The 26,033-nt window shown below is 55.5% G+C and overlaps 9 protein-coding genes across 9 annotated transcripts; 7 read left to right on the top strand and 2 right to left on the bottom strand.

Annotated features, from left to right (window-relative positions):
• Window positions 1–3: 3 nt before the first annotated feature.
• Window positions 4–1,027, top strand: BGZ61DRAFT_448916 (DNA-directed RNA polymerase). Its single transcript, XM_046245530.1, has 3 exons — window positions 4–95; window positions 177–310; window positions 376–1,027. Exons 2-3 carry the CDS (start codon window positions 239–241, stop codon window positions 946–948), a joined length of 645 nt encoding a protein of 214 aa, XP_046106020.1. The 5' UTR covers window positions 4–95; window positions 177–238; the 3' UTR covers window positions 949–1,027.
• Window positions 1,028–1,824: 797 nt separating this feature from the next.
• BGZ61DRAFT_492837 (mitochondrial carrier domain-containing protein) lies at window positions 1,825–3,010 on the bottom strand (the record flags this gene model as incomplete). The annotated part of the gene is made up of 4 exons (XM_046250579.1): window positions 1,825–1,909; window positions 1,965–2,668; window positions 2,740–2,744; window positions 2,869–3,010. The coding sequence occupies 4 exons, from the start codon at window positions 3,008–3,010 to the stop codon at window positions 1,825–1,827; spliced, it is 936 nt and encodes a 311-aa protein (XP_046106019.1).
• Window positions 3,011–3,845: 835 nt separating this feature from the next.
• Window positions 3,846–5,386, top strand: BGZ61DRAFT_348751 (uncharacterized protein; the record flags this gene model as incomplete). Its single annotated transcript, XM_046240094.1, has 2 exons — window positions 3,846–4,005; window positions 4,068–5,386. The coding sequence occupies 2 exons, from the start codon at window positions 3,846–3,848 to the stop codon at window positions 5,384–5,386; spliced, it is 1,479 nt and encodes a 492-aa protein (XP_046106018.1).
• Window positions 5,387–5,575: 189 nt separating this feature from the next.
• Window positions 5,576–6,397, top strand: BGZ61DRAFT_210290 (uncharacterized protein). The gene has a single exon (XM_046238008.1). It carries the CDS (start codon window positions 5,764–5,766, stop codon window positions 6,316–6,318), a length of 555 nt encoding a protein of 184 aa, XP_046106017.1. The 5' UTR covers window positions 5,576–5,763; the 3' UTR covers window positions 6,319–6,397.
• A 3,696-nt stretch (window positions 6,398–10,093) lies between these two features.
• BGZ61DRAFT_348787 (Calcipressin-domain-containing protein) lies at window positions 10,094–10,852 on the top strand (the record flags this gene model as incomplete). Its single annotated transcript, XM_046240100.1, has 1 exon — window positions 10,094–10,852. The coding sequence occupies one exon, from the start codon at window positions 10,094–10,096 to the stop codon at window positions 10,850–10,852; it is 759 nt and encodes a 252-aa protein (XP_046106016.1).
• A 469-nt stretch (window positions 10,853–11,321) lies between these two features.
• BGZ61DRAFT_530986 (uncharacterized protein) lies at window positions 11,322–12,942 on the bottom strand (the record flags this gene model as incomplete). The annotated part of the gene is made up of 3 exons (XM_046253647.1): window positions 11,322–11,636; window positions 11,763–12,521; window positions 12,571–12,942. 3 exons carry the CDS (start codon window positions 12,940–12,942, stop codon window positions 11,322–11,324), a joined length of 1,446 nt encoding a protein of 481 aa, XP_046106015.1.
• Window positions 12,943–14,319: 1,377 nt separating this feature from the next.
• On the top strand, window positions 14,320–15,861 carry BGZ61DRAFT_448893 (uncharacterized protein). The gene has a single exon (XM_046245529.1). The coding sequence runs from the start codon at window positions 14,361–14,363 to the stop codon at window positions 15,711–15,713; it is 1,353 nt and encodes a 450-aa protein (XP_046106014.1). The 5' UTR covers window positions 14,320–14,360; the 3' UTR covers window positions 15,714–15,861.
• Window positions 15,862–17,772: 1,911 nt separating this feature from the next.
• On the top strand, window positions 17,773–18,905 carry BGZ61DRAFT_348717 (uncharacterized protein; the record flags this gene model as incomplete). Its single annotated transcript, XM_046240089.1, has 2 exons — window positions 17,773–18,249; window positions 18,303–18,905. The coding sequence occupies 2 exons, from the start codon at window positions 17,773–17,775 to the stop codon at window positions 18,903–18,905; spliced, it is 1,080 nt and encodes a 359-aa protein (XP_046106013.1).
• Window positions 18,906–22,055: 3,150 nt separating this feature from the next.
• On the top strand, window positions 22,056–24,150 carry BGZ61DRAFT_210151 (kinase-like domain-containing protein). Its single transcript, XM_046238007.1, has one exon. It carries the CDS (start codon window positions 22,228–22,230, stop codon window positions 24,046–24,048), a length of 1,821 nt encoding a protein of 606 aa, XP_046106012.1. The 5' UTR covers window positions 22,056–22,227; the 3' UTR covers window positions 24,049–24,150.
• The last annotated feature ends 1,883 nt before the right edge of the window (window positions 24,151–26,033 follow it).

Raw genomic sequence — 26,033 nt, 5'->3', positions numbered from 1 at the left:
TTCCGCTGCTTTGTATCGATGGTCGCATGTGCAATGTTCAATGCAGCAGCTTCACTCGTGTAGTCGCAAAAAATCACCCTCTGCATCATTTCTTTGTGCGCCATCCCCGACCCAACTCGAGAGATCCGAGTTGCCCTGAGCGCGTCGCACCGGAGTGCTAACCATCGCTTGCGCAGAAACCGCGTCTTTACTTGCTACACCCTACACCTCCCTCTCCGCCGCGCGCGAACACACCAAGATGGACGGAATGAACTACGACCCCATGGTCATGGACGGGGAGCCCGAGCAGCCCCAAGTCAAGATCTCAGCGGTATGGGAGGCCCCTGGCGCCTCCTTACAGTGAGGTTGAGCTGAATCTGACGTGATGCGATCCAGGCCGATATCACAAAGGTCGACTTTGAGCTCTCCAAGACGAACCTCGCCTTTGCCAACGCCCTGCGCCGAATCATCCAAGCCGAGGTGCCGACGATCGCCATCGACCTGGTAGAAATCGAAGTCAACAGCTCAGTGCTGGCTGACGAGTTCATTGCCCACCGCCTGGGCCTCATCCCTCTCGATTCGAAAGAAGTTGGCGAGCTCAACTACTCCCGTGACTGCGACTGCGAGCAATACTGCGAACACTGCAGCGTGACACTCTCCCTACACGCCAAGTGCACATCCGACGATATTATGAAGGTCTATGCGCGTGACCTTGTCGTCGACGGCCGACACGCAAACGCGGTTGGTGGCCCCGTCATAAGAGACCCAGAGGGCTACGGCTGCTTGATTGCGAAGCTGCGAAAGGACCAGGAGTTGAAGATTACGTGCATTGCCAAGAAGGGAATCGCAAAGGAGCACGCCAAATGGATGCCGACGTCTGCTGTGGGATTCGAATATGACCCTCACAACAAGTTGCACCACATTGACATGTGGTTCGAGAACGATACAGACCCAGAAGTGGAATGGTGAGTTATCAACCGCGCTGTGCCATGTGAACTTGGGTAAGACAGGACTGACGATTGGTAGGCCGAAGAGCAAGTACGCCCAGTGGGAGGAACCCGCCCAGGAAGGTGAGCCGTTCGACTACGACGCGGTTCCCAACAGGTTCTATTTTGAGGTGGAGTCATCAGGGACCATGGAGCCCGACCAGATTGTCCAGAGCGGCATCCGTGTGCTGCAGCAGAAGATTGGCGGCTTGTTGAAGGGCCTCGACCCCAGGAAGTATGGCGGCGATGAGGCGCCTGAGTTCGACGGACCCAGGAGTCCCGACATGAATATGGACGGCGGCACGACTCCTTGGCAGGATGGTGGATACACAACGCCATATGGCGGCAACACAACCGCGTATGGAGGGGGAGGAGGAGCAGGAGGCATGACAGCCTACGGGACGACGCCGTATGGACAGCCGACGTGGCAGTGATTGATGGGCGTTTCATGGGATGGATGGGTCAAGTGCGTTTCCTAATCAAAGAAAGGTTCGTTTGTGGGTTGATGAACTGGATTCTGTAACAGTATCATAAAGCATTGCACGGTAGAATGGATTCGTTTCGGATACGGAACTGGGGAGAGGGGAGAAGCAGATAGAAGAAAATGCAAAAAAACGAACAACAAAAGGAGCTCTGGTGCATCCAAGCCCTGGTAATATTCATTCCAGCATACAAGCCAAGCACTCATCTTCGTCTTCGTCCTAAACGTGCCCGGACATAAATCCACAGAAGAGTCCCGGGAAATTTGCCCCTTTGAGGTCTCAAGTTCCGTAACGCCATCAAGAATGCAGCCATTCTTTCTAACTTTTGAAAATGCAAACGCCAAATAATGCCCGTCGCCCCGGTCTATATGCCCGGTCTAAAGTTTGTTCTCGTCTACACCTTGCACCTTGCGGTATGCCTTGCGGTGCATCTCTAGGAAGACAAATGTACAGATGGTTTGACTATTGGGCGTGTTAGTGCCAAGGGGGCAATGGGGGACGGGATGAAAGAACGTACGGTCCAAGTCTGAGGAAACTAGGGACCCATCCCTTAAACACCCAGCCGACACCGTCGGTCTTGTAGATGTCGCCGATCAGGTGCATGATGCCGTGGCTATGGGAGGAGGACATGACCCGGGTCTTGATGACGTCAATGGGACTCGTGATGGTGGCGGCAACCAGACCAGCCAGAAACGAGGCGGTAAAATGCGTCGTCAGGTTGTCCTGGAGCGGCGTGTACTTGAGCAGCAGGCGCTTGGCAACATCATAGCTGGCCAGCTGCCCGGCCGTCATGAAGGCGGCGCGAGTGCTGTTGGGCAGCCAACCGCGGAACCAGCTGCGGAAGCCCTCCTCGCGGGCCATGCGCGCCATGCCGTCGACGGCGTGCTTGTAGTTGCGGCGGTCAGCGGCCGGCAGCGCGGCGTCGTGCTGCATGCGCACGTTGAGCACGTCGGCGAAGTTGCCGGCGATGCCTCCGACGAAGCCCGAGCCGGCGGCCATGGCGACGAGCAGCGGGAAGGACGGCTCGGAGCCGGACTTGGCCACCATGCGCGCCTTGATCTCCTCGTAGAGGCCGAAGCGGACCGTCGAGTACGTCATCTGGCGCAGCAGCGACGCCGAGATGCCGTTGTAGAGGCCCAGCGGCCCGGACGTGCGGAGGATGTGCATGAAGGTGCCGCTCATGTTCTTGGGCGCATTGCCGGTGCGAGTCTGGAGACGGACCTATACGGAAGACGGCATGTGAGCATTCACTGGTCGGCGGTGCATGTTGAAAGGGCAGAGGAGCGGCGCACCTTGACTGTTGCAGAGTCCAATGGTCAGCGGTGTACTCTATATAGTAAAGCGGTATAGTAAAGCGGTATAGTAAAGCGGTACAGTAAAGCGGTCATGGATAAGACGAAGCTCAACGTCAGGGCACATACCGAGATCCAGGGGATGGGTCACGCAAGCCGCCATGCTGCTGGCGCTTCCTCCAAACCAGAAGGGATACCTCATGGCCGTCTTTTTGCCCTGCGGCTCCCGCGCCTTGGGGGGCGGCGAGGCCTGTGAATGTGAGGAACTCATGGCTTGTGATGGTTGCAACAACGGAGCCTGCGATAACGGCGCAGCTAAAAGCGTCTAAGGAGCGACAGGTGCGTTCGACATTCCGCTGAGGAATGCGAGGGGCGAACGAGGGGCGAACGGGAGGGAGGAAGACGCTGAAGGATGGGGGGACGGGGGTGAGAAGCGAGTGGTTGCTCGAACTGACGATATTTTGCTGTGATGAGATGGACCGTGATTTGATTTTCCCGGTCCGGCCGCGGAGCACAAGCCGACGCAGGGGTCGACGATTTTTATTTTATCCCACGATAACGGCTCCGAAGCAAGTGAGCTTTATAAAGCACGGCTCCGAGCGGGCCAGCGCCGGGCCACCGGTACCGAAGTTCAGGGCAAAGGCCACTGTCTCTTATAGGCAGTGAGTGCAGCGTCTCTGCATTGGCCTAGCGTGTGTACAGATGATGTCACCTTGGGAAATCATTCAAACTTTTGTCCATCAACAGGTCGACAATACGTATCGATACATTCGGCCAAAATGCAAAATGGCCGACGGGTGATGTCGCATTCATGCATCTCTTCTATTCGTCCATATCCCTGCTCGGTACCCAAAGGGTGCTGTCACTGCTGTGCTGGTCTTTTTAGCGGCGTCGGTTCACTGGAGGCGCTAAGTTAATCCGGCCAGAATCATGCCCACTCAGAGCTGGGAGACCATATGACCATAATCGGCTCAGACAACTTTTCGTCAAAGGCAACATACCGATCCCCAGCTTCACCAACCAGTAACCCACCATCAGCCATTGGCAACTGCCGCGGCGTCTCGCGGGTCTGTAATGCAATTGTGCAGCTCGAGGGCTTCGTCAACATGAGACTCCAAGCCTCGGGCATGCGCTGCCTCTGGGGCAATTCGTCCCGGCTTCTCCAAGTGTCCCACCTTGCCCGGAGCTCCGTATTGCTGCGGCAAGCTTGCGCCGTGCGGGCATACTCCTCAGGTCCGTCAACTCGAAGCTTCAAGAATCGGAGCCGTCTTGCTGACGGCGGTTTCCCGCTATTGCAGTGCCTTCTAAGAGCGCCTCTCACTCTAAAGGTGGCTCCGTGACGGTGCGCGGCCAGACCATCTCGACCGACCCCGCGTGGTTCAACGCCCCAGCCAACGTCTTGGATGCGACGTCACGAAGATTGCACCTGCAAGAGGACCACCCCATCTCCATTACTCGCCAGATTATCCAGTCCAACTTCCCCGCGCCGACCTTCAAGTGCTATAACGACTTTAGCCCAGTCGTATCGACCGCCCAAAACTTCGATTCTTTGGGGTTCCCCGTAAACCATCCAGGACGAGCTCTTTCGGACACATATTACCTCAATAAGGACACTCTGTTGCGGACGCATACGAGTGCACACCAGGCCGACACGTTCCGCGCAAATGAGAGCGATGGATACCTCATTGCTGCCGACGTCTACCGCCGTGATGCCATTGATCGCAGCCACTACCCTGTATTCCACCAGATGGAGGGTGCCATGTCGTGGGATCGCGACCAAGTGCCCGATGGTGACATCGCCGCTGCCGTCTGGAAGGATATCGAGAACCTTCCCAAGCACGACATCCAGGTCGACGATCCGAACCCGGCGATGCACCCAGAGCGAAACCCACTCCAGGAGGCACACCACTCGGCCGCCGAAGTCGAGGCCATCGGCGTACACTTGAAGAAATCACTCGAGTCCATGGTCGTGGATGTCTTCTCACGAGCCAAGGCAGCGGCACTCAAGGAGGACCCCAACTTTGTAGATGAGCCGCTTCAGATGAGGTGGGTCGAGGCCTACTTTCCCTTCACCAGCCCCTCGTGGGAACTCGAAGTCTACTACGCGGGTGACTGGCTCGAGGTTCTGGGCTGCGGCGTGGTCCAGCAGGATCTCTTCATCAACGCAGGCGTGCCCTCGAAATTGGGCTGGGCCTTTGGCATCGGCATCGACCGCATCGCCATGCTCCTGTTCAAGATCCCAGATATCCGACTGTTCTGGTCCCAGGACAACCGGTTTCTGTCGCAGTTCCAGGGCGTCTCGAACAACCTCGACACGCTAAAGCGCTTCCAAGTCTTCTCCAAATACCCGCCGTGCCCCAAGGACGTGTCGTTCTGGCTTAGCCCGGGCTCGACTGCTGGTGGCAACACTCCTGGAGCCTTCCACGAAAACGACGTTATGGAGCTGGTGCGCAACGTGGCAGGCGACGTGGTCGAGGATGTGCGGTTGATTGACGAGTTTACTCACCCCAAGACTGGGCGCAAGAGCATGGCATACCGCATCGTCTACCGCAGCCTAGAGCGCACACTCACCAATGAAGAAGCTAACGCTTTCCACGAAGGAGTCCGCGAGGCGCTCGTTGACGAGATGGGCGTTGAGCTCCGGTGAGACGCCTCCCAAGGTGCGCTATCGGTCCTCAGGGCTGAGCTGTGAAGGCGTGGAGCCGCTTGAGTAACTGCGTCTTGCGGAGGCTCATAGAGACTAGCTGAGCCGTAGTGCGGAGTAGCTGATGGGCGGAGACATGAGATTTAATCTCCAGCTCGACATGGCAGACCCCAGGCTGACTGGCTCCCAACCGGGGGTGGCCACGACCTGTAGATATCGTGGTAGCGTAAGGCTTCTGCATGGATGAGTCGAGATGAGGCTAGTTCGAGAGGCACGCGGCTGACTGTACCACCACCTGTACTGTATCCAGTTGAACGAGTGAAAGATCCAACTCAAGTCCTCCCACATGAAGCTTTCGTCGCGTGACGCAACGTTCCTCAATGACTCGGCGCATTCGTACTCGTCTTGACAACTCAACCGAAACTGCTGCGCCATGCCAGAGGCCGCAAGACTCGGAGATTATCCTGACGAGACACGCCGAGCCACGGCAGTCGCCTCCCTCCCGCCGGAGCAGCTCAGTGCCGCGCATTGCATGCCCCGAGCCCCGGCATGAGGCCGCTCCATGTGGATCCCGAGATGAGATTGTCATGAAACAGGTTGACCGGTCCTGGGATGGAATTCCAGTAGCTTGGGACGGAGTTGGCTGGGCTGGGCGTTGTCGAGGCGCAGGTGTCGGGACGTGGGCGGGTGACGTCGAAGGCGGCGTGGAGCACAGCCACAGGCCCAGGGCCAGGACGTCAGTTGGTTTAGATTGCGGGTTCCTGGCAGGGCGAGGAGGAGGAGCTCCCTCCAGAGGGCCTCCCGTTGGTGGGGCTGAGGGAGTGAAATGCAGAGGCGTGTGGCGGACGACTGTGGCGCTGTGCTGGGCTCAACGGTTCACGTACTCCGGACTATTGGGCATGAGAGATGGCGAATTGCGGTGGGACTACTATTGAAGGTGGCTTATACAGTCAAGCTATTATGCATGCTTGGGGATGTTTGGCAAGGGTAACAGAAAATTGAAGCTGTGTCCAGGGTTGCGATGGCTGTTATGGCAGTCGGACAAGTAATTCGTTGTTATACGGTACTAGGTGTACTTCAGGTTGACAGTACCTAGGTATTCAGTACCTCACTTTTAAGAAAATAATGACTTAACTTTAGTGCATTACCTACCTCTAGGTACTGGATATTAAGGGTTTGAGAGGCACATAACCAACCCACTGTGCTACACTGTACAGCAGGTACGTAGGCACCCTACATACACCTTGGCAAGTTGTCAACCCTCCTGCACCAGCTTTCATATCCCCCCTGTAGACTATGATCCCCGACCCCCGCAAACTTTAGCTTCAAATTAACATCCGCACGGCATGTGAGGGTGGCGAGACGTCTAACCCCAGCTGAGACCCTGTTCAGCTTGGCGTTGTTGCGGGGTGAAAGAGGTTTGTGCGCAAGCTGGCTATGTGCATGTTCGAACTTTGGATCGCGGTCTATGCACAGTCATCATGCAAGTTGAGACATCATTTTGGCTGAATGTCACTCGTTGACTCTGTTAGGTCGTGTCGGTATTTGTCACTCCATATTGGCCGACGAGTGTGGATAAGTACGAATGCTGTCGAAGATCAGCACATTCAAGGCTTTCCTCAATACCAACGACTCATGTATCGGCTCATCATACCTTGGCAGGTTTGAATATTACCGTAACAACCCAAGGCATAATGGCCAGTGTGCCTGCATCATCTGAACTGCCGAGCCTCGATGAACTGTAACTAACATGGGACTTGGACAATTTGATTCCTTACAGCAGCGAGATCTTAAAGGGGACTCATAGACACCATCTTACCCTACTGCAGCTGAGAACCGCTGACTGTAATAAAACAATTCCACATCCGGGCACAGACATATAAGCTAAACGCCCGAAGCGAGGCACTCAGGCAGACATGCCCATGTCCTGCCCTACAGCTAGGCTGAAGATTTAACCGTCAGCCCCGACAAGGACCCCAGGATTGTCCCGCGCCCCCAGGCTCATCTCTAGTTTTGAATTTAGCGAGGTCACTGGAATCTTCTGCTTTGGCTGCCTGTTGAAACTGCTGACTGATGGTCAGCTCGTCCGTGCTGAGCCTCCTAGAGACAGCGAGATGGATGAAGGCTGCAAAGATGTGAACGGAGCAACTTGCCAAGTGTCAACCCCGCTTTCCTGAGCGTCTTTTTGTTACACGAGAGCAATGTTTTGATCAGGAAGGTAATGTATTAGACATCGAGAATGGTCTTGGCGGCATGCACATCGTAAAAGCCATGCGGAGACGGAAGACCGATATTGAGGCGAAGCAAACCAACCCCGCTCGGATGGGGGGGATACCGGGTGAGGAAGGTATCCCACTGGTCGTCCTTCCGCAGATTGAAATTTATGAGGAGAGGATGACTCTGAGATGATGAGTTGGATGATGCGGATGAAGCGGAGGGGAGCAGGGCGCTGCGGTTACCGGATCGGACGATGGAGAAAACATGACGATACTTTTATCTGTCTTTTACCACAGAGATGAGGAAATCTCTCCGATTTTTGTCCCAAGACAATAAAAAACTCACCTACACTGCAATCCGGCAGCCAGAGGCGGGATCATGGGAATCATGGCATATGCACATCTAGTTCCTCGACGCCCCGCCTGCCTAGAAGGGAAGGACGCCGCCGAGCAAGCCGCGAGAAAGAAAAAAAAACCAGCCATCTGGATTCCGCACGCACCACACCATATCCCACACACACCTGGAGCAGAAGTGATCGGCCAAGCTGATAGGCCTTCTCGGACAAGCTTTTTCCCTCTGGGCCCCCCGGAAACCCGAAAGCGACTTCCGCACCTTCAGCACGCTGCACAGCCCCCGCGATGCCGTGACAGCAAAGACCGCCGACGGAACAGGTCATCGGGGCATCGTGGGGCTCCTACTGGCTGCGGCTCGCGGTGGCGCCCCCCGGGGCGTTGGCTTGGCGGGACGAAGGCCTTTGGGTTTGACGGGAGGAGGATGATGGCGGTTTGGGGTGCGACAGACGGGTGCAGCGCAGTAGCTTGATGCAAGTCTCCAGGGGGTGGACGGTTGTTTTTGGGGGAGTCTGCAGGCCGTTCCTTGCCAGGCGAGGCATGGGAAATGTTTGACATGGGGGGTAGATGGAGTTATGATGGAATGGAGACGGCAATCGTCGCAACTACGGCCGCGGCCAACGTTGCCGTCGTCGCAGTCTTGATCCAGGCCGATCCGGTCTCTGGCCGCCAGCAACTCTCGCCGGACGAGATGAAACGGGATCCGGGGCAGTGGTCCGTGGACGTGATGGCGTCTGGTGTCCCGGCTGTGATGTACTACGTAGGATGATGTGTAATGCGTGATGTGTAATGAGTCTCATGACCGAGGCGATGCCCGTTATTACGTTGCCACGCCCGGTATGCAATCAAAGTCTTCGAGTTTCGGACCTTGGAAATGAGCCCGAGACTGTTGAGATGCTGCTCCTCCTTCCCTTTGACAGAACACAGCCCGCCAACTCGAGGCACTCCGGGCGTCTTGTTTACTTGCCTAGGTAGCTAATTCATGAACTGTTGTTGCCAAGCTGAGGACACTCGCCCTTGTTCCCGGTCTGGATCTGGGCGGAGGCACGAAGCGAGTCGATCCGCTAGTTTAGAGTGTCGACACGAGCGCCTTGACTTACCTCATCGTCTCAACGATACGCAGCAAACGAACGGGCTGGAGCGGAACAGACCAGCAGGCGAAGTAAGGTTGGGTTGGCGGCTTGGCCATTACGGGGCGTGCCCGAGGGAGCCTTCACCTTGGACTATCGTCGCCAACTCCGTGAGCGAGCCCACAACCCGAGGATCGTCCATGTGCCAAGGAAAAGACTGCAAGGACAAGACAGAAAGAAAGAAAGAAAAATACGTAGGCGCCTGTGACTGCGGAGTACTTTTGTATGAGCAGCCCGGCTATTGGATCTATAGCGCTGCGACAAGTATCGGTCGGTACCTATCTCGCTCCGACACCTGGCCACACGAGTTCGAACAGCCCAAGGTCGTCGTCGGTGACAGCGACCAGTTGACCAGTGACGAGCCCCCCGCGAGTCACCCACAGGCGCCCTCCCCACCGCAACCGCTGGCGTCGGCCACTGAAAAAACCGCCTTTGTGCATTTGCACAGCCTTCCTTGGCCCGTGCGGGGCAGACCCCTACAGCACACAACACGCCCCCCTGCTCCTTGATTTCGCCGCCGCCGCCGCCGTCTCCGCTGGGCCTTGCTGGTATCGCCCACTGGAGACCCCCCCGCTGTATTTGCGCGGCCAACTGACCGCAGTGGCTTTCCAATGCCCCCCCCCCCCCCCTCCCCAAAGCCCTCCGCTACAGGGTACCTGCGGCTTCGGGCTGGCGACAAAGTTCCAGGGTACCTGTTCTGCGGGCTGGGGCGAAGCAAGAGAGGCACATCGGAACAGGAACTGGGATTGCATACATAATAACCTGGCTGGCCACCCACACTCACAGCTCTTTTTCGATTCATCAACACCAACAATACCAACTTGACAATTACACGAGCACCATTCCAACACTCTCCCAGCACCTCTACCATCATCCATCTGCTCCGCTACTCGCCTAGATCCCCCCAGGTACCCAGCTCGACCAACCACCAACCCCCTCCAGATCCGCCTGTGATCGCCGCCTCCTCGCAACACCACCCCAACACCATCACCAACACATCCACATCCGCAGCAATGGAGCCCTCACCACGCCCCTCGCGCTCCTCCTCCAGCGCCTCGCGCCGCTCAAACCTCTCCCTCGACCTCTCCAACCTCCCGCCGCCGGTGCTGCCCACGGCCCCCACCAACACGCTCCTCTTCACCAACCTCAACGACGTCGCCGTCTTCCTCCCCGAGAACCTGCAGACCATCCGCGACCTCATCACCCAGACGGCGCCCATTCACGCCTTTGCCCCGCTCAAGTCGTTCCGCCGCATCGTCATCTCCTTCTTCGACGAGCAGGCCGCCATCGCCGTGCGCCAGATCTGGGACGCCGAGCACATTCTAGGACAGCAGCTCAAGGTCTACTTCGGCCAGCACACATCCGTCACCGCCCGCGACGAGCACCTCGCCCTACCCGACGCCGGCAAGCTTTTCTTCATCTCGCCTCCTCCCAGCCCTCCCCACGACTGGGAGATGCGCCTCGAGGATGCTCCCAACAAGCTGGTGCACGCTGAGGATCTCGCCGAGGCCCTCGCCAAGCTGCACCACCGCCCCGGGCCCTTCGACTCCACTTCACCCGTCACTCCCCCGGACTCTGCTCTTCCCGGCCGTACCCGCTCGCGCTCGTCAACGCTCATCTACAAGCCCAACGAGCAGAGCACAATGCCCGCTGTCTTCGTCGAGGATATGACCGACGAGCCCGAGGTGGAGGAGCTCAGCCCCGTCGATAGCTCCAAGCCCATCATGGCTCACACCTCTCGGCCACCCGTCGAGCTCATGAGCGACGCCTAAGCAAGCACTGCCGTCATCGGGGTATAAGGCATGGGAGCATAGGCACTTTGGTCTGGCATCTTGGCGTTTTATTCAACATGGAGGGATCGGATGGTTGTCCAGAACAGGCGGTGTTTCATATCAAGGTCTCAAAGGTGTGAACGGGGTTTCTTTTGCATCAAAGGTCATTCATCGGTTTTTTGCGCTGGAGTTGGAAAAAGATTCATTTCATAGCCCACACTTGTGGGTTTATACCATAGGTCTCATAACGAAGCAGCAACATATGCATCAGCATAGCTCGCTCGGGTAACCTTCTGTACACTATAGGTGGCTTGCCATTACTTGGCAGCGATAGTACTACGACTCAGTCGTTGGAAATATAAACATCCGTTAATCAGAAATAAAAAAGCTTCATCATACCAATAAACCATTGCCTAATCATTTCCTCGTGACTACTATTGCTTCGACTAGTCTTGTCACCGGGCCAGCTTCAACTGAGGCTTTGCAGTACTTGCGGCTTGGTCATGACGGATGACAAAAACGCGTGCGGCACAGCCGAGAACCACCCGGTCACGAACACGAGGCACGTCACCGCTGCTGCTCCCAGCAGTGCCATCACGACAAGCACAGCCCGAGGCGGTTTCAACGTCATCGGAGCCAACTTTTCGGTGGCGAGATCCTGGGGCGTGCCCAGTTCTGTCAGCATCCCGATGCGTGGGAGGTACTGGAACTGGAACTTGGTGGGCTCGCCGATGCCTCCGAGGCTTTTGCTGAGGATCATGTGATTGGCAATGTTCCTGAATCTCTGTTACACAGCGTCAGCCACAGTCAAATTCTGCACGCCGAATATATGCGCTAAAAGCAGAAGGTTTACGGGGTAGTAGTGGGTAACGATTATGAGTGGTGTGGTGTATTTGTTGGATGCACATACCCGATCCCCTTCTCTTTGCGCGAATGCTGGCATCCAGGGGTAGCTGTAGCTCAACAACATGAGAACGACACATTGAACAGAGACGAAGATGCGATAGTACCAGCGGGGCTTCTCAATGCCGAGGGCACTTGCTAGATCGTCGCCATTGAGCTGGTAGGCCTGAGCGACGAGGAGCTCGCGGGGCGCATAGAAAGGCGGAACATTAGCTTCGGCGGTGAGGATGTTGTTGGCTAATATCCGCGAGTTGTGCGAAGGGTTCATCTCCGAAGTCATGATCGATTCCATCATCACTTTGGCCTGCGCGGGTGTCGCCATCCAATCCACAGGGGTGCCCAAGAGGTAGCCAACCCATCGCCAAAGAGCAAGGTAGTCAGCTGTCTGCTGCTCTGTCAGGGAAACACCTTGCCGGGGAAGAGCCATGTAGATAATTGCGACCGAGTATACCGATATGGTGCCCATGCAGTGGAGGTCATTTATAGGAACTCCCCACTTGTCGACATCAAAGTATCCCGGTTTCTCGCGCTCCAGTTGCATCAGGCGACGCCGGACAGCTCCGTGGAGCAGTCGTACACGCACCGAAGATGTAAACCCCTTGCCTCCGGGCTTGATGGCATCGATGTTATCAGTTACTTCCATAAAGTGTTGGAGTGTTTCCAGGAGGCGGCGCTTTGTCACATGGACACCGAAGCCGCCGGTTCTTGAGAGCGTTTCAACCACTCGCCAGGCGCCCATTCCCCCTAGCAATGATTTGTAAAGGAGCTTCTCGAGTCAGCGGAGACAGTGCAGAGTCTCAAGAGTTCCGACTTACCCCGAGTAGGATCTGTCCATTGAATTGGTCCACCACACGCTGGCCTCGTTCGATCTGCTCCCAGTCAACCCACTCGGGGACTGTCGAGATTTCGTCCCAGAGCTTGCCTAGCAATTCGTCCGAGGTGGCGTGTTCCTGTACCAAGGCATACAGGTCTCTTTGACCCTCTCCAGAGCCATGGGGGCATTTCCATGATTTCGACTTTGGTGGTGAAATGTCGTCGAGCCGGTCCAAGGCATCAGTCGCAAGCTTGTCATAGCTGTACCGAAGATTTGCGATCTCCGACTCGGTCTTGTGGTCGGAAGTCCAATTGAACTTGTGGCCCCAGACGAGCCTGGCGTCATTGAAAACTGTAGCACGGGGGGAATTCATTGTTCATTGAGAGTGCGGTTTAAGTCTCTGGGAGGTCCAGAGGATCCAGCCGAAGGCTCTTTATAAGGACTTCCATACCAGCTTCAAACTCGGCCTTCTCGGTGAAGGAACCAACAACTCTCGGCACATGGCAGCGGACACTCGTGGCTTGTTGGCCGGCCCTTGAGATGGTCCAGGGTTCTGGACAAGAAAGACCTCATGTCGTCGCCAAAGTGACCTCCCAGGAGGCGAGCAGTGCATTATCTCCACTTGGAGGCGGGTGGGAAGACATGATGCGGAGCAAGCCTGGGATCGTGGGTGCTCTGTCGGCGTTGAAGAGGCCAGAGATGGAGGCATTCCCGTCTACCAGGCCATCAGATCATGGCCGGGAGACATGGGAGAACTTCCGCCACCTGCTATAGAGGGCAATTCGCCATGTTTGGGTGCACTAGGATAGCGGGCTAGCCGTTCCGCCTGCAAGGAAGACTGGAGTGGTGCCAATTATGAGGGATCCGGGGGAAGGGTAGCCAGTGAGAAATGGGTTATCTGGACCGCCTCCTCTATCAATTCGCTGCATGGTGAACTGTTCAGTTCCCTTCATGGAGTCGAGATGCAGGCCGGAGGCACTCGAGTGGGCCCGGGAACCAGGTCAACCTTGGTCGACTGGGCGTCTGGTGAACCGCGGTCCACGGATAATAGGTAGCAACCTGGGTTGGGAGGGGGTCGCTTCGGCGGGTGGTTGAATTTGGTGAAGACTGCGCCATGGTTCTTGGTGTGTGCGCAATTGTCGACCCTATAGTTCCACCCATATATCTGCCACTGGGCGACGGAAGATGGTGATGCTTCAAGCCGGGCCCACGAAGACACAGACATTCTGAGAAGCCAGAAATGATAGCAGAGTAGTAGAGCGTACGAATACGCACCGAGACATGCTAGCGCAGGCCCCAGACGAGTTGCATGATAGCGGCATATCACACTACGAGTTGACGAGTGCAAAACCTAGTCGCCGGGCCGGCCGAGCCAACTGCATGTTTCAGTGCATATCGACTGCGTACAAGAGCCCGCTTCTGCGAGGGGAAGCTGGGATAGTATCACTGTAGGTGCCATGCAGCGCATGCAGTGGTTGGTTCGCCCGTGGTGCGGGAGGCGGGAGTCTGTGGATGCTTGGTGGACCTGCGACAGGGCCGTCCCGCAACTGCAGGAACCCTTGTTTTGGGTGGTGGGTTGTTGGTTGTCGGCCGGAGCCCGGCGCCACATTAGTCCTTAACTCACGGTACGTACCGCTGATCTCGGAGCAAGTCCAGTGTGACAACGGGACCCACTTCCGACCCCCGGTCTCCGATGATGGATCTCGTTGGAGAATGATGCCAATTTAGTCCAACTTTTCTCGCTTGCCATCGCAACTTTACACAAAAGACCAGCTGCATCACCTGCCCATCATGGGCTGCGCATGCCGGGTCACGCCCTTGCGGATATTTATCCAAGGGCTTTCTCAAGTCCACAAGATTGAGACTCCTTCCTCCTTCCTCCGTCTTCGTGCGCCTCCTACGTCTGCTGCGCTTTACCGCAACCAGCTTTTGGTCGCGCGACCACTCCATGGCTCACGACACTTGAACCAAGAGCAGGGTGCCGGCGTTGTCCCGTCGCCGCCAGCTGGGGCAGAACCTGAAGGTGCTCAAGCTTCGACCGACGAATCCTCCTCAGCGAACGAGAACCGCAGCGGGGCTGTAGAGCCTGCAGCAGTTACCGAACGTGCGACTCTTGTTGAACCCTCCACAACCGCAGACCCCGCGACAACTCCTGCACCTGCGACGACAGTTGGGCCTCCAACGGCCGATACCCCTGCCACAACCGCTGAACCTACGACGGGAACTGAATCGCTTAAGACCAGCGAACCAATCGAGGCCAATCAACCAGCCGATCCCGACCAAGCAGCTGAGCCCAGCCAACTCAATGAGACCATTGAGACGTCCAGGCAAAAACCAAAGTCTCTCAAATTCAAGGCCAAGGAGAACGAAAGGTCTAGAGGCGACGGCCAATTTAGAGGCGAAAGCAAATTCAGAGGAGAGAATAAGTTTGAGAGCGAGAACAAATTCAGAGGCGGGAATAAGTTCAGAGATCGACACAAATCCGGAGGCGAGAACAATTTCGAAGGCAGGTTTAAGGACAAACCTTGGAAATCGAACATCTACCGAGACAACAAGATCGACGACAAGCCATGGAGAAATAGAGAAGATGGCCCGCGAGGCTCAAGACCCCCCAGGGAATTCAAGTCCAACTCTGCCTCGTCTGAGCCCATCGTCGGCCCCTCACCTTCCGACCCAGCACCAGATGTCCCCACTTGGAAGACCCAGAAGGCGGCTCTAAAGGAAAAATTCCCAGACGGCTGGCAGCCTCGCAAGCGCCTCTCTCCTGACGCGCTGGCCGGAATCCGCGCTCTAAATGCGCAGTTCCCCGACACATACACTACCTCAACCTTGGCTAGCAGGTTTGAGGTGTCGCCCGAGAACATCCGCCGCATTCTCAAAAGCAGTTGGCAACCCTCAACTGATGAGGAGAAGGATCGCCAGGACCGATGGTTCCGTCGTGGTATGAAGGTCTGGGATCATCAGGCCGCGCTGGGCATGAAGCCGCCTCGCAAGTGGCGTCTGGAGGGCATCAACCGTGACCCGAGCTACCACGTCAAGCGCCAGGGAGCTATCAGGCGGAATCGCCAATTGGAGGAGCAAGATGATCGAGAGATCAGGGCTAAGCTGGGGAGACCGGCTACACGCAAGACACCCCGAAAATGATGAGTGTATTACTAGAAAATCTCCAACTGCCACATATAGAATTGGCTATGCCGTCATGTACCACATATCTGTATTATCTACTCTACTACTAAATGCACATTAACGAAGCGTCTAATTTTAGAAGAAATTTATCGCCTTGCTAAGAAAATGATCGAGCTAATTCCCAACCCTTGTTGGGCGGTTCGCGATGATAATAGGCGATACTGTGACGCTTGTGAAGAATTCAGGCTCGCATGTTTCCCGATGCGTATAAGAGAGTCTGAATTGTCAAGAGGTGTAACCAATTGGCCGAGAACGCAATTGAAGAATCCCAGCATTCCGAGTCCTCATCCGTCGCGATGCAGTTATCCGAAGGTATGCCCAGAGCTTGATCGCTCTCTAAAGATGACGATGCTAGCCAATTGCCTTGGGAGGATACCGCGACTGACATGACTCTTTGGGAAGCTCACTCCAGAATATCTTGCGGACAATATTTTCTTTCGGTGCAAAAGTCATGGCTGACGTATAAATCCGCATCGGTGTCCAACAAAGCCAGTGGGCATTGTTCATAAAGCGTCTAGCATGACGAAGAAACACAGCTGCTTCGATAATTTCTGCTGGCTGGCAAGCTGCATTATTATTTGTCGAGGTAGGGGAGCCAGGTTTTACATACCTGCAAGAGCTCAGACAGAGCCTCTAGAATTGAAAAGACTTGAGAAGTATGCTCTAGAATGTTGAGTGCTTCAACCTAATGTAAGAAATAGGGGGTTAAGGAAGCAATGCACTGAGTCGTCATTGCGTATACTTTCTCCACTCCTTTGTAAGTGATGTGCCCAAAACCGACAATTGTACTGGACCTCAAAGGGTAAGAAAGCATTGATGGGCTCGGGGTCTATCTCTGAGAGTAGCATCCCCGGATGGATATTGCACATATCTTCTTCAGGACACCTTCTGTTGATAGTAGGCAGAGACATTTATTTGCGAGTTGCTTGTGGGTAGCAGTTTAATCAACCCAGAAGGGGTTCTCGTCGCGATTGCCGGGGTCAATAAGGTAATCGCGGAATGATAGGTGTAGTGGCTTCATCACACTCTTCTCGTCGGATGGAATGTCCAACACAGAGTGCAGCATTAGTAGCTTCGAGTCGACAGCTCTTCAGTCTCTCAAAAGCTGCTGATTACCGCGGGTTTCCCATCTCTGTCACGGCCTCATACGCCAAAACGGTGCGCTTAAGGAGCATTTGGTTCAGAATCGGGAGGTATGTTGCAGACAGTTTCGAGTCTTTCCCTCGTCCCTTGTATTTGATGATCTTGAATACTTGCTCCTCAGGGTCGCTGGCAATTGTATCGCCAATGAATCGACAGGCTGTGGATGCAAAGATGAATAGCGGCACAGCCATATGTACAGGGTCTTGGAGAATAATTGAAGTCGGCCAAGTCTCTGGCAACTGAGAGGAAAGCAAAACAGCCACGTTGAATTGTCTGGCAGCGGCTATGCGCGGAGCTCCCAGCGCCGAGTTCTGGGGATTGTGGATAACTAATGCAGCAGCAGCAGCAATTGAGAGAAAATGGACGGTTGATGTGATTTTCTCTAGGAATCACAGCGTCTCCACATCGCCCAACTTCTCCGAGTAAGCAAAGGAAGCCATGCCACTCGTTCGCAGTCAATAAATTCCAATTCCAATTATCGGAGCATCATATCACGCGATTGATCCAGTCCCTTCTTGGCCCTGCAAGCCTGAAGGTGTGACGTCGAAACAAGGAGGCAGCTTCGAGCCTCTGGTTGGTGCAGGTCCACCCAAAATCCAAAAAGGGGACAGGGGCTCCGCGCTTAGAAACTTCAGGTACGGTTTCAGTGCCACATGCTACACCACTAACTCCAACCTCGTTTCACTTTGTGTTCATCCCGTCTCCAACCTTCAGGAGCTACTCCGTGCTCTGTCAACTTTTCTCTTTCTTCATTGCGCATCCTAGGAACACGTCGTCTGTACATATCCAGTGTCCTGTGCCAGCGCACCGCTCAGTGTTGACCGCTCTCTCACCATCTGGCGCTTCGCCTCATCTGCTCACTCACCTTCTCACCATGTCTAGCACCATGCGATACTCGCGCCCGCCGCAGCGCGACTCCTGGTTCGCGCCACTGTCCATCGACCTCTTTCTCAAGGTCCTCAACACGACGCTGCTGCACCCCTTCATCGCCTGGCTCATCCCGCTGTGCTTCCGCGCGCAGACGGTCAAGTGGGAGGCGCCGCCCATGGTCATCTCCATTGCCTGGGCCATCTTCATCACGCTGTGCTGGATGGCCAGCATCATCAACCAGCGCATCGCCCACGGTATCCCCCGTGAGGTTGACCTCGGCGAGGAGGTCATCGTCATCACCGGCGGGTCCAGTGGCTTGGGCCTGCTCATCGCCGAGGTGTACGGCATGCGCGGCGCTTCCGTGGCTGTGCTCGATGTGAATGAGATGGAAAATACGGAGGCCAGGGGCGTCACATATTACAAGTGTGATGTCAGTGACAAGGCGCAGGTCGCCAAGGTCGCGGGTGAGATTGAAAAAGAGGTATGTCGTCCATATGTGACACTTGGCTTCTATTTGCTAATTGAACACCTCAGCTTGGTACACCAACTGTCCTCATCAACAATGCCGCCATTGTCATCGGCAAGACCCTGTTGGACCTTTCCCTGGATGAGATCGACAAAAGCTTTAGCACCAACCTCTTGGGCCCATTCTACTGTCTGAAGGCGTTCCTACCCGCCATCATCCGCAGCGGCAACGGCGGCACCATCGTCAATATCTCGTCTGTGATTGGCACCGTCGGCGCCGCGCAGTTGACCGATTACGCCGCGGCCAAGGCTGGTATCACCGCCATGCACCGCTCGCTAACCGCCGAGCTGCGCGAGAGCCACCCAGAGATCCGGACCGTGCTCGTTACCCCAGGCCAGCTGAGCACGCCCCTGTTCTATGGGGTGCAGACGCCCAACAGCTTTGTCGCTCCCGTGGTGGAGCCAGTCGACGTGACCAAGGAGATCGTGGCGGCCATTGACAGCGGGAGGGGCGCGACAGTCGGCATGCCACTATATGCGCGATGGATCGACTGGTTCAACGTGCTCCCGGTGGGTGTTCAGGTCATTGTGCGTGCAATTGCGGGGGTGGATAGGGGGATGAAGTCGTTTGTTGGGAGAGGCAACGACAGTATCGAGAAGAGTTTGGAATAGATTGGCGCTGGCGCTATTACGGTATTGGACGAGCGACCGATAAATGCATGTGACTCGGGAGCGATGTGATGGAAATGGTACATGGACACGATAATGTTGATTGATAGTGATAGTGACGATACGACGGGATCATAGCATAGCGACCTGGGGGTCTGGTTGGTGACCAAAGCTGTTACGTCAGAAGAGTATCGCACTTGACTTAATCCAACCCTCTGGTTATCCTCGTGGCTGAGTTTGATGAAAGATATTGCATTTGCAGCCTCGCTGTGGAGTTTTCGTCATGTCCCGTTGAGATTGGGGAACCCCCACGCAACCCAATCTCGACTTGGGTTCTGTGTATCAGTAAAAAGACAAGCAACGATCCCGGAGCAGCGGATCAGCCAATTATGGCGTCTCGTCGCCACACTATCTGTAGATCGGCAGCGACTTGGTGCTGCGATGATGAAGCATAGATGTATGTTAGTTGTCAAGTCCAGAAGGATACTTTATCGCCTGGAATGTGTGTGGCATGCTGGCATCGTCGCTTAGCTGCCCGGTTTAGGTAGCCAAGCAACCAAGCTTCGAAGAAGCTGGGGTAGGATGCTGGGGCAAGGAGTTGTAAAGGAGGGTCGTGCTTTTCGGTTCTTGGTGCGGTACTTCAATATCAAGGCGTATACTACGTAGTAACTGGCTCTAACTTATGGTGAGTTGGCTTGCTTCGGAACTCGCCCGACGGCGGTGTTCCGACACGTGAAACCAACGATACCAATTGGGCATTTCCATACGAGACACCAGGCCATGCGATAACCAACGGCTGAGACGTCGACTCTTCTGTGCTCAGGTCCACGCCACTCCACATCACCGTGGTTGTAGTGGTGGTGAGGCGCGTGGGGTGACACAATGACACACAGCGCGGCTGGATGGAGTACAGGACTGCAGATGCGAGTGCAGTGTCGGTGGCGGTTCCCTTCCGCACCCCCCTTGCATCATTGTCGACAGGTCTTTTGCAGCGGGCGGCTCAAAAGTCACGTCTCGTCGGATGAGGGAGGAGAAAGACGACGTGTGCCGTGGTGCGTGCAGCGTTGCGGGCGCTCAGCATCCTGGGACGGCCGCTGAGCTCCGGCTTTCAACGGGTCGCGACCCGACACGAGAGGAGGACGAGGGGAGGACGAGGGGGGCCGGAAAAGGTTGAATTTGCTGTGCCCGGCACCGGAGAAAGGACGACGACGCGACAGGTCTACATACATCGTACAGACGAGTGCGAGCCGGGGTTCTCATCTGATGTGATAGGAGTCCCGGGGAAGGGATGGCGCGGATCATGGCTGCAGAGCCCCATTGAATGTGGTCCGCGCTGGACAGTCCCCGGGCAAGATACCGGACTATCGGTTCTCTGGATTCCCCACACAGAGAGATACACAGGTCGCCGGGAACCGAGGTGATTAGGAGGTTGATTAGATACAGCATCTCTGGCGGCGTGGGCGACTGGGGATGTTCTGTAGGAGACGTGCGGTTCGGTGCGGGAGCGGGCTGGAGGAGGGGCTGGCATTGGGGCGGGGAGGAGGACGCGAGGAGCCTAATTAGCCTCGAGACATGGGTCACTTGGACGAACGACGATGTGGGTGGGTGGTGAAACGAATGCAGATGAATGGCCTGGGCGCCAGGACTTGAGGATTCCGGATCTCCAGGATTGCGGTGCGCCCGTCGCGGGAGGGTGTTGTGACGACGACGATGGTGCGGTGGCGGCAGGGTCGAGACGTCAATTGGGTTGCTCGAGGCGCAGAATTGGTGGACTCATGATGCGTGTGCGCATGGTGGGGATGCTGGGCGGCCATGGTGGGGGAGTCGATGGACCCTACAGAGAACAGTCGCGGCATCTCAGGGCGTTGCCAGGCGCTCTCAGGCCGTCCCCAGGGCTCGAGTCGGCGCAGTCGGCGCTGGCAACGCCCGCAGAGCTGCACCTCGAATCCGTCGACATTGACGGGGATACCACTTTGGGTGCCGCAGGGTTTTTGCCTGGGGTGCTTGTGGCTTTTGTTTGAGTAACCTCCGAGAGAGCGCGATGTGACGCTTGGCAGCGGGACTTTTACGAAGGATGGTTTGCCAGTCTTCAAACTTGTTCGAGTGCGGTCTGAGTTTGCGAAAAAAGGGCTGAGAGCGCGCACGCGACACGGCAGAGATGATGCTTGGTGGGAGGGCAGGGCGTTGCTGTCACTCGGAACGCTAACCATTCCTCCGACGTCCAGCGGACTGGCTGAACTGGTGGTTATTCCGTTTCTGCGAGGTGCATCCCATCCCTTAATGGACTATGGGAATGCCCAAGGCCGCGGCTATACGCGGAGCACAGCGCCGAGTTCTGGGGATTGTGGATAACCAATGCAGCATCAGCAGCAACAGCATGTCAAGGCAGCATGGAAATTGTCTCTTTGTCCTTGTCCTCATCCTCGTCAGAACGATGCCTTTGAATACCCCCGAGTCGCGGCCACGACCTAACTAGCCTTGTACAAACAAGCCTTGTACAAGGCACCCCCCCAAATCGCATCCCCGCCGGTCGTCCCTCAACTCGCCGCCGGGTCCCTTATCAGCGCCCGCCGCCTCGCCTGCCCACCAATCACGCCGCCGCCAACCAGGCCGCCACGCGGGCGTCACAGGCCTCCCCGGCACCTCGGTGGCTCCCTGAAGCCCTGGCACGCCCTGGCACGCACTCAACACGCCCTAGTCCTCGCCCGCCGCGCCCCCAGATAAGCCTCCCTCAAAGCACCGGAGCGACATGCTAGCCTCACACAGGCCAACCGTCTCCATCATCCGCCCGCCGTCCACTCTGCAGCCTCCAGTCGTCTCCAGTTCTGTCTCCCGCCGTCTCCAGTCGTCTCCATCTTGACGGATCCCGGCCAAGCCAAGAGGCAAGCCATGCCATGAGGCCCCAGGGCCACCCTCCCCCCCGAATCCCGGTCGCCTCCACCATCTTCCTCGCTCGGTAGCCGCTTCCAGCAAACACCCATGAACCCTATGAAAGCCTCCCAACTCCCATCTCCCGACTCCCTGCTCCCCTGGACCCGACCGCTGCAACCTCCAACTACATACACCACCTCTCTTCCGCCGTCTCACCTTGCTCCGGCCTCTCCTCTCCCTCACATCCTTCTGCTTCCTCGCCGTGTCTCCACCTTACGTGGCCGATCTGGACAGACCAGACCAGACCAGACAAACCATTCATCCATCCATCACCAGCCTAGCCTTGCCACTCTCGCGCCGTATCTCGCCTCGCCAACAACCACAGATGCAGTCCTAAGCGGTTGCGCACCTTTAACAGCAACGGGGTTACTACGGAGGAGGAGCCGCACCGAAAATGGGTCAGTGGTGGGTTGACTCCCGGATCGAATCCACCGTCACCCGGCCCTACGTCCTAAGCCAGCTTCTCCCCGATGAGATCGAGCAGCTAGACCGGCCCGTGGGCTTTGGCAGCGAGGACTTGACCGAGCGAACCTACTGGGACAGCATCCACCATGATGCCCCTCGCCTCTTTCTCATCCTCGTCGACCTCGGCGTGCCGGACCAAATCTTCGGAGTCATCGATGACGGGTGGGACGATGCCGAGCTGCCAATTGCCCTCGAGGACATCGATCGCCTACAGCTGGCGCCGGCGCGAGACGACCGCATGGATCGCAAATTCTACCAACGTCAATTTCACTATCTTCTAAAGCCCCTGCAGCGCGGCAGCCACCAGGTCTACACGGAGCACGAAGTTGTTCCCCTCGATGTTATCGAACGCCCTCCCCTGACGGCCCACAAGTCTCATGTGATCGAAAAGGTGAGGCTTCCAAATGCCACAGGATCTGTCTTTTGTCGGCGGAAATACCCCCTCGGCACAGGACCCGGAGCCATGTCCAACTCGGACTTTCTCGAAGCCATCCAGGGCATCAAGGGTCTCCAAAACGAGCACATGGTCTCGTACTGGGCATCGTATACCCAGCACGGATTTGGCTATGTGCTCTTCACCCCGCCAAATGACTTTACCCTCAAGTCATTCCTCGCGACGACGCCGTCTTCGTTCAAAAACCTCGCCAAAAAGGATCGGAGAGAACTCGTCGTAAACTGGATCCTGTGTCTGGTCGATACCTTATGCTACCTCCACAGCAAGAGCCGTGCCCACTCTTGCATCAAGCCCTCTACCATCCTCTTCACCAACCAAAATCACATTTTCTTCTCTGACTCCACACGGCTGACACCCGACGGCATGCTCCATCACACCGACAAGGCATCATTCGACCGTGAACGATATGATTACGCTGCCCCTGAGCAATGGTTCCGACCTACCGGGCCCTCGAGCCCACCGGGGAGGTTCATGAACCTAGGATCCCCTTCCACTCCCCCGGATGACGGCGGCTTCAACATCATCCGAAGTCACGACCTGTCTACTTCTCCAAATGGCATGATCCTTGCGCCAAACCCACAGCAAAGCCTACAACAGGCCGATATTTTCTCCCTCGGATGCATTATCCTAGAGCTCCTGTCCTTCCTAGTGAAGCGATCAACAAGCAAATTTGCCGCCTTCCGATCTGCTAAGCACAAGACTGCAGGGCGAGGTGGCGCCGTCCTCGATACCTCGTTTCACAAGAACCTAGGTCAGGTTGAGGCTTGGATGTCCAACTTGGCCAAGGAAGCTTCAAGAAAAGTGGCGGACAGGGACGGCGCTCAAGTCTTTCGAGGTGTAACTCCGATACTGCACGTCGTCACGGGAATGCTCTCAGCCAACCCATACGACAGACCACCAGCCATTGAGGTACAACAACGCATCTATCAGATTTTGACAGAGGTGTGTGGCACTGCAGAGCCGCATTGTGTGCACCAATACTCACACGAGCTCGACTACGCACTTGGACGGATGCACATTCAAGCTCCCGGAGATGTCATGATGGCCAGGCTGAACCGAGCCAGTCTTGGATACGGGACCCCACGGACATTCCAGCACAGTCGTAACAGTAGCAGCGGCGGTTACTCCCAAACGAGTCGCACGACGGCTAGCAGCGAGGCAGAAATTGATGGCACATATAACCCAGGCCCATCGAGTCCACAACGGATCAGGCCACAACCGTCGTGGCCCCGAAACCCGGGCTACATGGTCAATCCGGCCTTGAACCAGGGTTCACTATATGCAACAGGCCCATGATTGGCTATATTGTTTTGGGTTACCCTCGAGTCAACGATTATTATGTTTTGTCATATGAGCTTATGATGAATGTGCTGGAGGAGCGCGGGTCAGGTGTTGGGATTTTACTTTGGTTCTGATTGGGCTTTGGTGGTGCGGGCTTTTTGCACTTCAAGGCAGGAACTTTAACTGGGCTTGTTCATTAACAGTTTAACGCATGGTTATTCACGGACTGGGGATGAGGCATCTGCTTTCTACTGCTAAGGCATGGCAGGTATGGGATATATCATTAGTAACGATCAGCCTACAGGCACTCTGATGACGAGACGAAATTGGCCATACGGCATAAGTGCTTTTGTAGGATAACGACAAGTAATGAACCAAGACTATTTTAAGCATAATAGAGGTAAAATGTGTTGTAAGAAGTTGCCTGGTTTAGTTGCCCAATGAGGAGAGAGGCATGTTGGTTAGTAACGTGACGTGATATTCCGAGAGTATTGCTATTCGCATTATACTGGTTGCTATTTGTATGTATAACTATATTATTAATCCTACTAATAATTATATAATATCCTCCTAGAGCAGGCTAGAAGACAATTTTTCTAAAGACTAATCTTTAGTGTTTATTTTCAGAGTAATAATATTTTATTTTATTTATTATGCCTAATTTAATAAGAAAGGCAGATGTTTATGGAAAATTGCGTAGCGCCTCTCACGATCCCAACGCAAGGGTCCTCCTGCCCACCAACGCACACGCCAATGGCTAAGTTGGCGCTAAACACGCCCAGGCCCTTCTAAACCCTGTCTCTAGCGCCTTGCAGAACATCACCCCGCACCGCGGTAGTGGAGGGGAGAGCCGATTTCTCCCCCTTCACGGCCCCACCTTGCCGGTGGCAGATGCGCTCGAAATGACTGTTGATGGGTTCTACGTCGTGTTTCATGCATCAATTGCATTGCCATACGCTTTCCTTGGGATTGGATAATAGCTGGAAATTTTTACAGATACTAGAAGGGCATGATTAGGCAGATTGCGAACATGTACCACCGTATGGTTGGCAGAGAGCCAGCCGTTTACAACTGTCCCGGTAGTATCTGCACAACGACAACCTGATCAATGCTCCCGGGTTGCGAAACGTCCTCGATCGGGAGGCGCAACTGTATGGAAACACTCTCCTGCAGATCTAGCTTTTCCAAGATACCTGTTACTGTAGCTCATCAAGGTATTGCGAAAGGTAACCAGTTGGGCTGGAAACCCTAGTCTGTCTGAGTAAACTGTTGACTTTTGGATCGACTGGGTATGTAGTCTGTATTGTTGATCCTATTGTTGGTGTTTTTTTATTGTCGAGCTTCTGGTCCCCCCTCTTGGTATGTGTGTACTAGGGCCCCCTAACCTCTTGATATATAAACACGAGCTCGGAAGTGAAATGATGCTGAGTGTCCTCGCCCATGCCCTGACGAGGCCCGTGTCACCGTCGATGATATCTCAACCACTCTATCGAAGACATACCAAAGATTTAAGGGAAACTCTGTCACTTTTGCTATTGTCGCGGACTATTTGGTCATCAACACTAGATAACCAATTCTCCGCTTGTCCTAAGAGAGCGGCCGTCTTGAACTCTTGGGGAGGATTGCCGGTTGCATGCTTGTACCAGAGAGCATCACCATCCACTAGCTCGGCTTCAAGGACATTCAGGGCATCTCGCCAAGTCGTTTGCGTGCATAAGTTGTCAAGCGCCTGCTCCATCAGGTGTCTGAGAAGCTAACCTACGCTCCCGGTCTCGAGTATGTTTATTTTGTCCAACCCGACACTGTGATGGACGACATCTTGGTCCACCAAAGCTGAAAAAGCAGAGAACCAAACTGGCCGAAAACATGAAGGAGATTCTTGGAGAAGATGTCGTCGTAGAAATCGACATCAGTCTTAGAAACCTCAAACACTGCCGTCGTCGTCGTGTCTGAGAGACAGGGCAAACCTCCTCCATGGATTTATCAAAAGCGGCACGTTT

The sequence above is a fragment of the Ilyonectria robusta genome (assembly GCF_021365365.1).
Source record: "Ilyonectria robusta strain PMI_751 chromosome Unknown BGZ61scaffold_7, whole genome shotgun sequence".
NCBI classification, from domain to species: Eukaryota; Fungi; Ascomycota; class Sordariomycetes; order Hypocreales; family Nectriaceae; genus Ilyonectria; species Ilyonectria robusta.
The sequence above is the reverse complement of the archived record's forward strand: the minus strand, read 5'-3'. Positions and strand labels throughout refer to the sequence as shown.

Coding starts and splice junctions, on each gene's coding strand:
- BGZ61DRAFT_448916 (XM_046245530.1), top strand. CDS start 239: ATGGACGGAATGAACTACGACCCCATGGTCATGGACGGGGAGCCCGAG. Junction 311..375: donor CCCAAGTCAAGATCTCAGCG/GTATGGGAGGCC, acceptor GATGCGATCCAG/GCCGATATCACAAAGGTCGA.
- BGZ61DRAFT_210290 (XM_046238008.1), top strand. CDS start 5,764: ATGACTCGGCGCATTCGTACTCGTCTTGACAACTCAACCGAAACTGCT.
- BGZ61DRAFT_448893 (XM_046245529.1), top strand. CDS start 14,361: ATGGGCTGCGCATGCCGGGTCACGCCCTTGCGGATATTTATCCAAGGG.
- BGZ61DRAFT_210151 (XM_046238007.1), top strand. CDS start 22,228: ATGGGTCAGTGGTGGGTTGACTCCCGGATCGAATCCACCGTCACCCGG.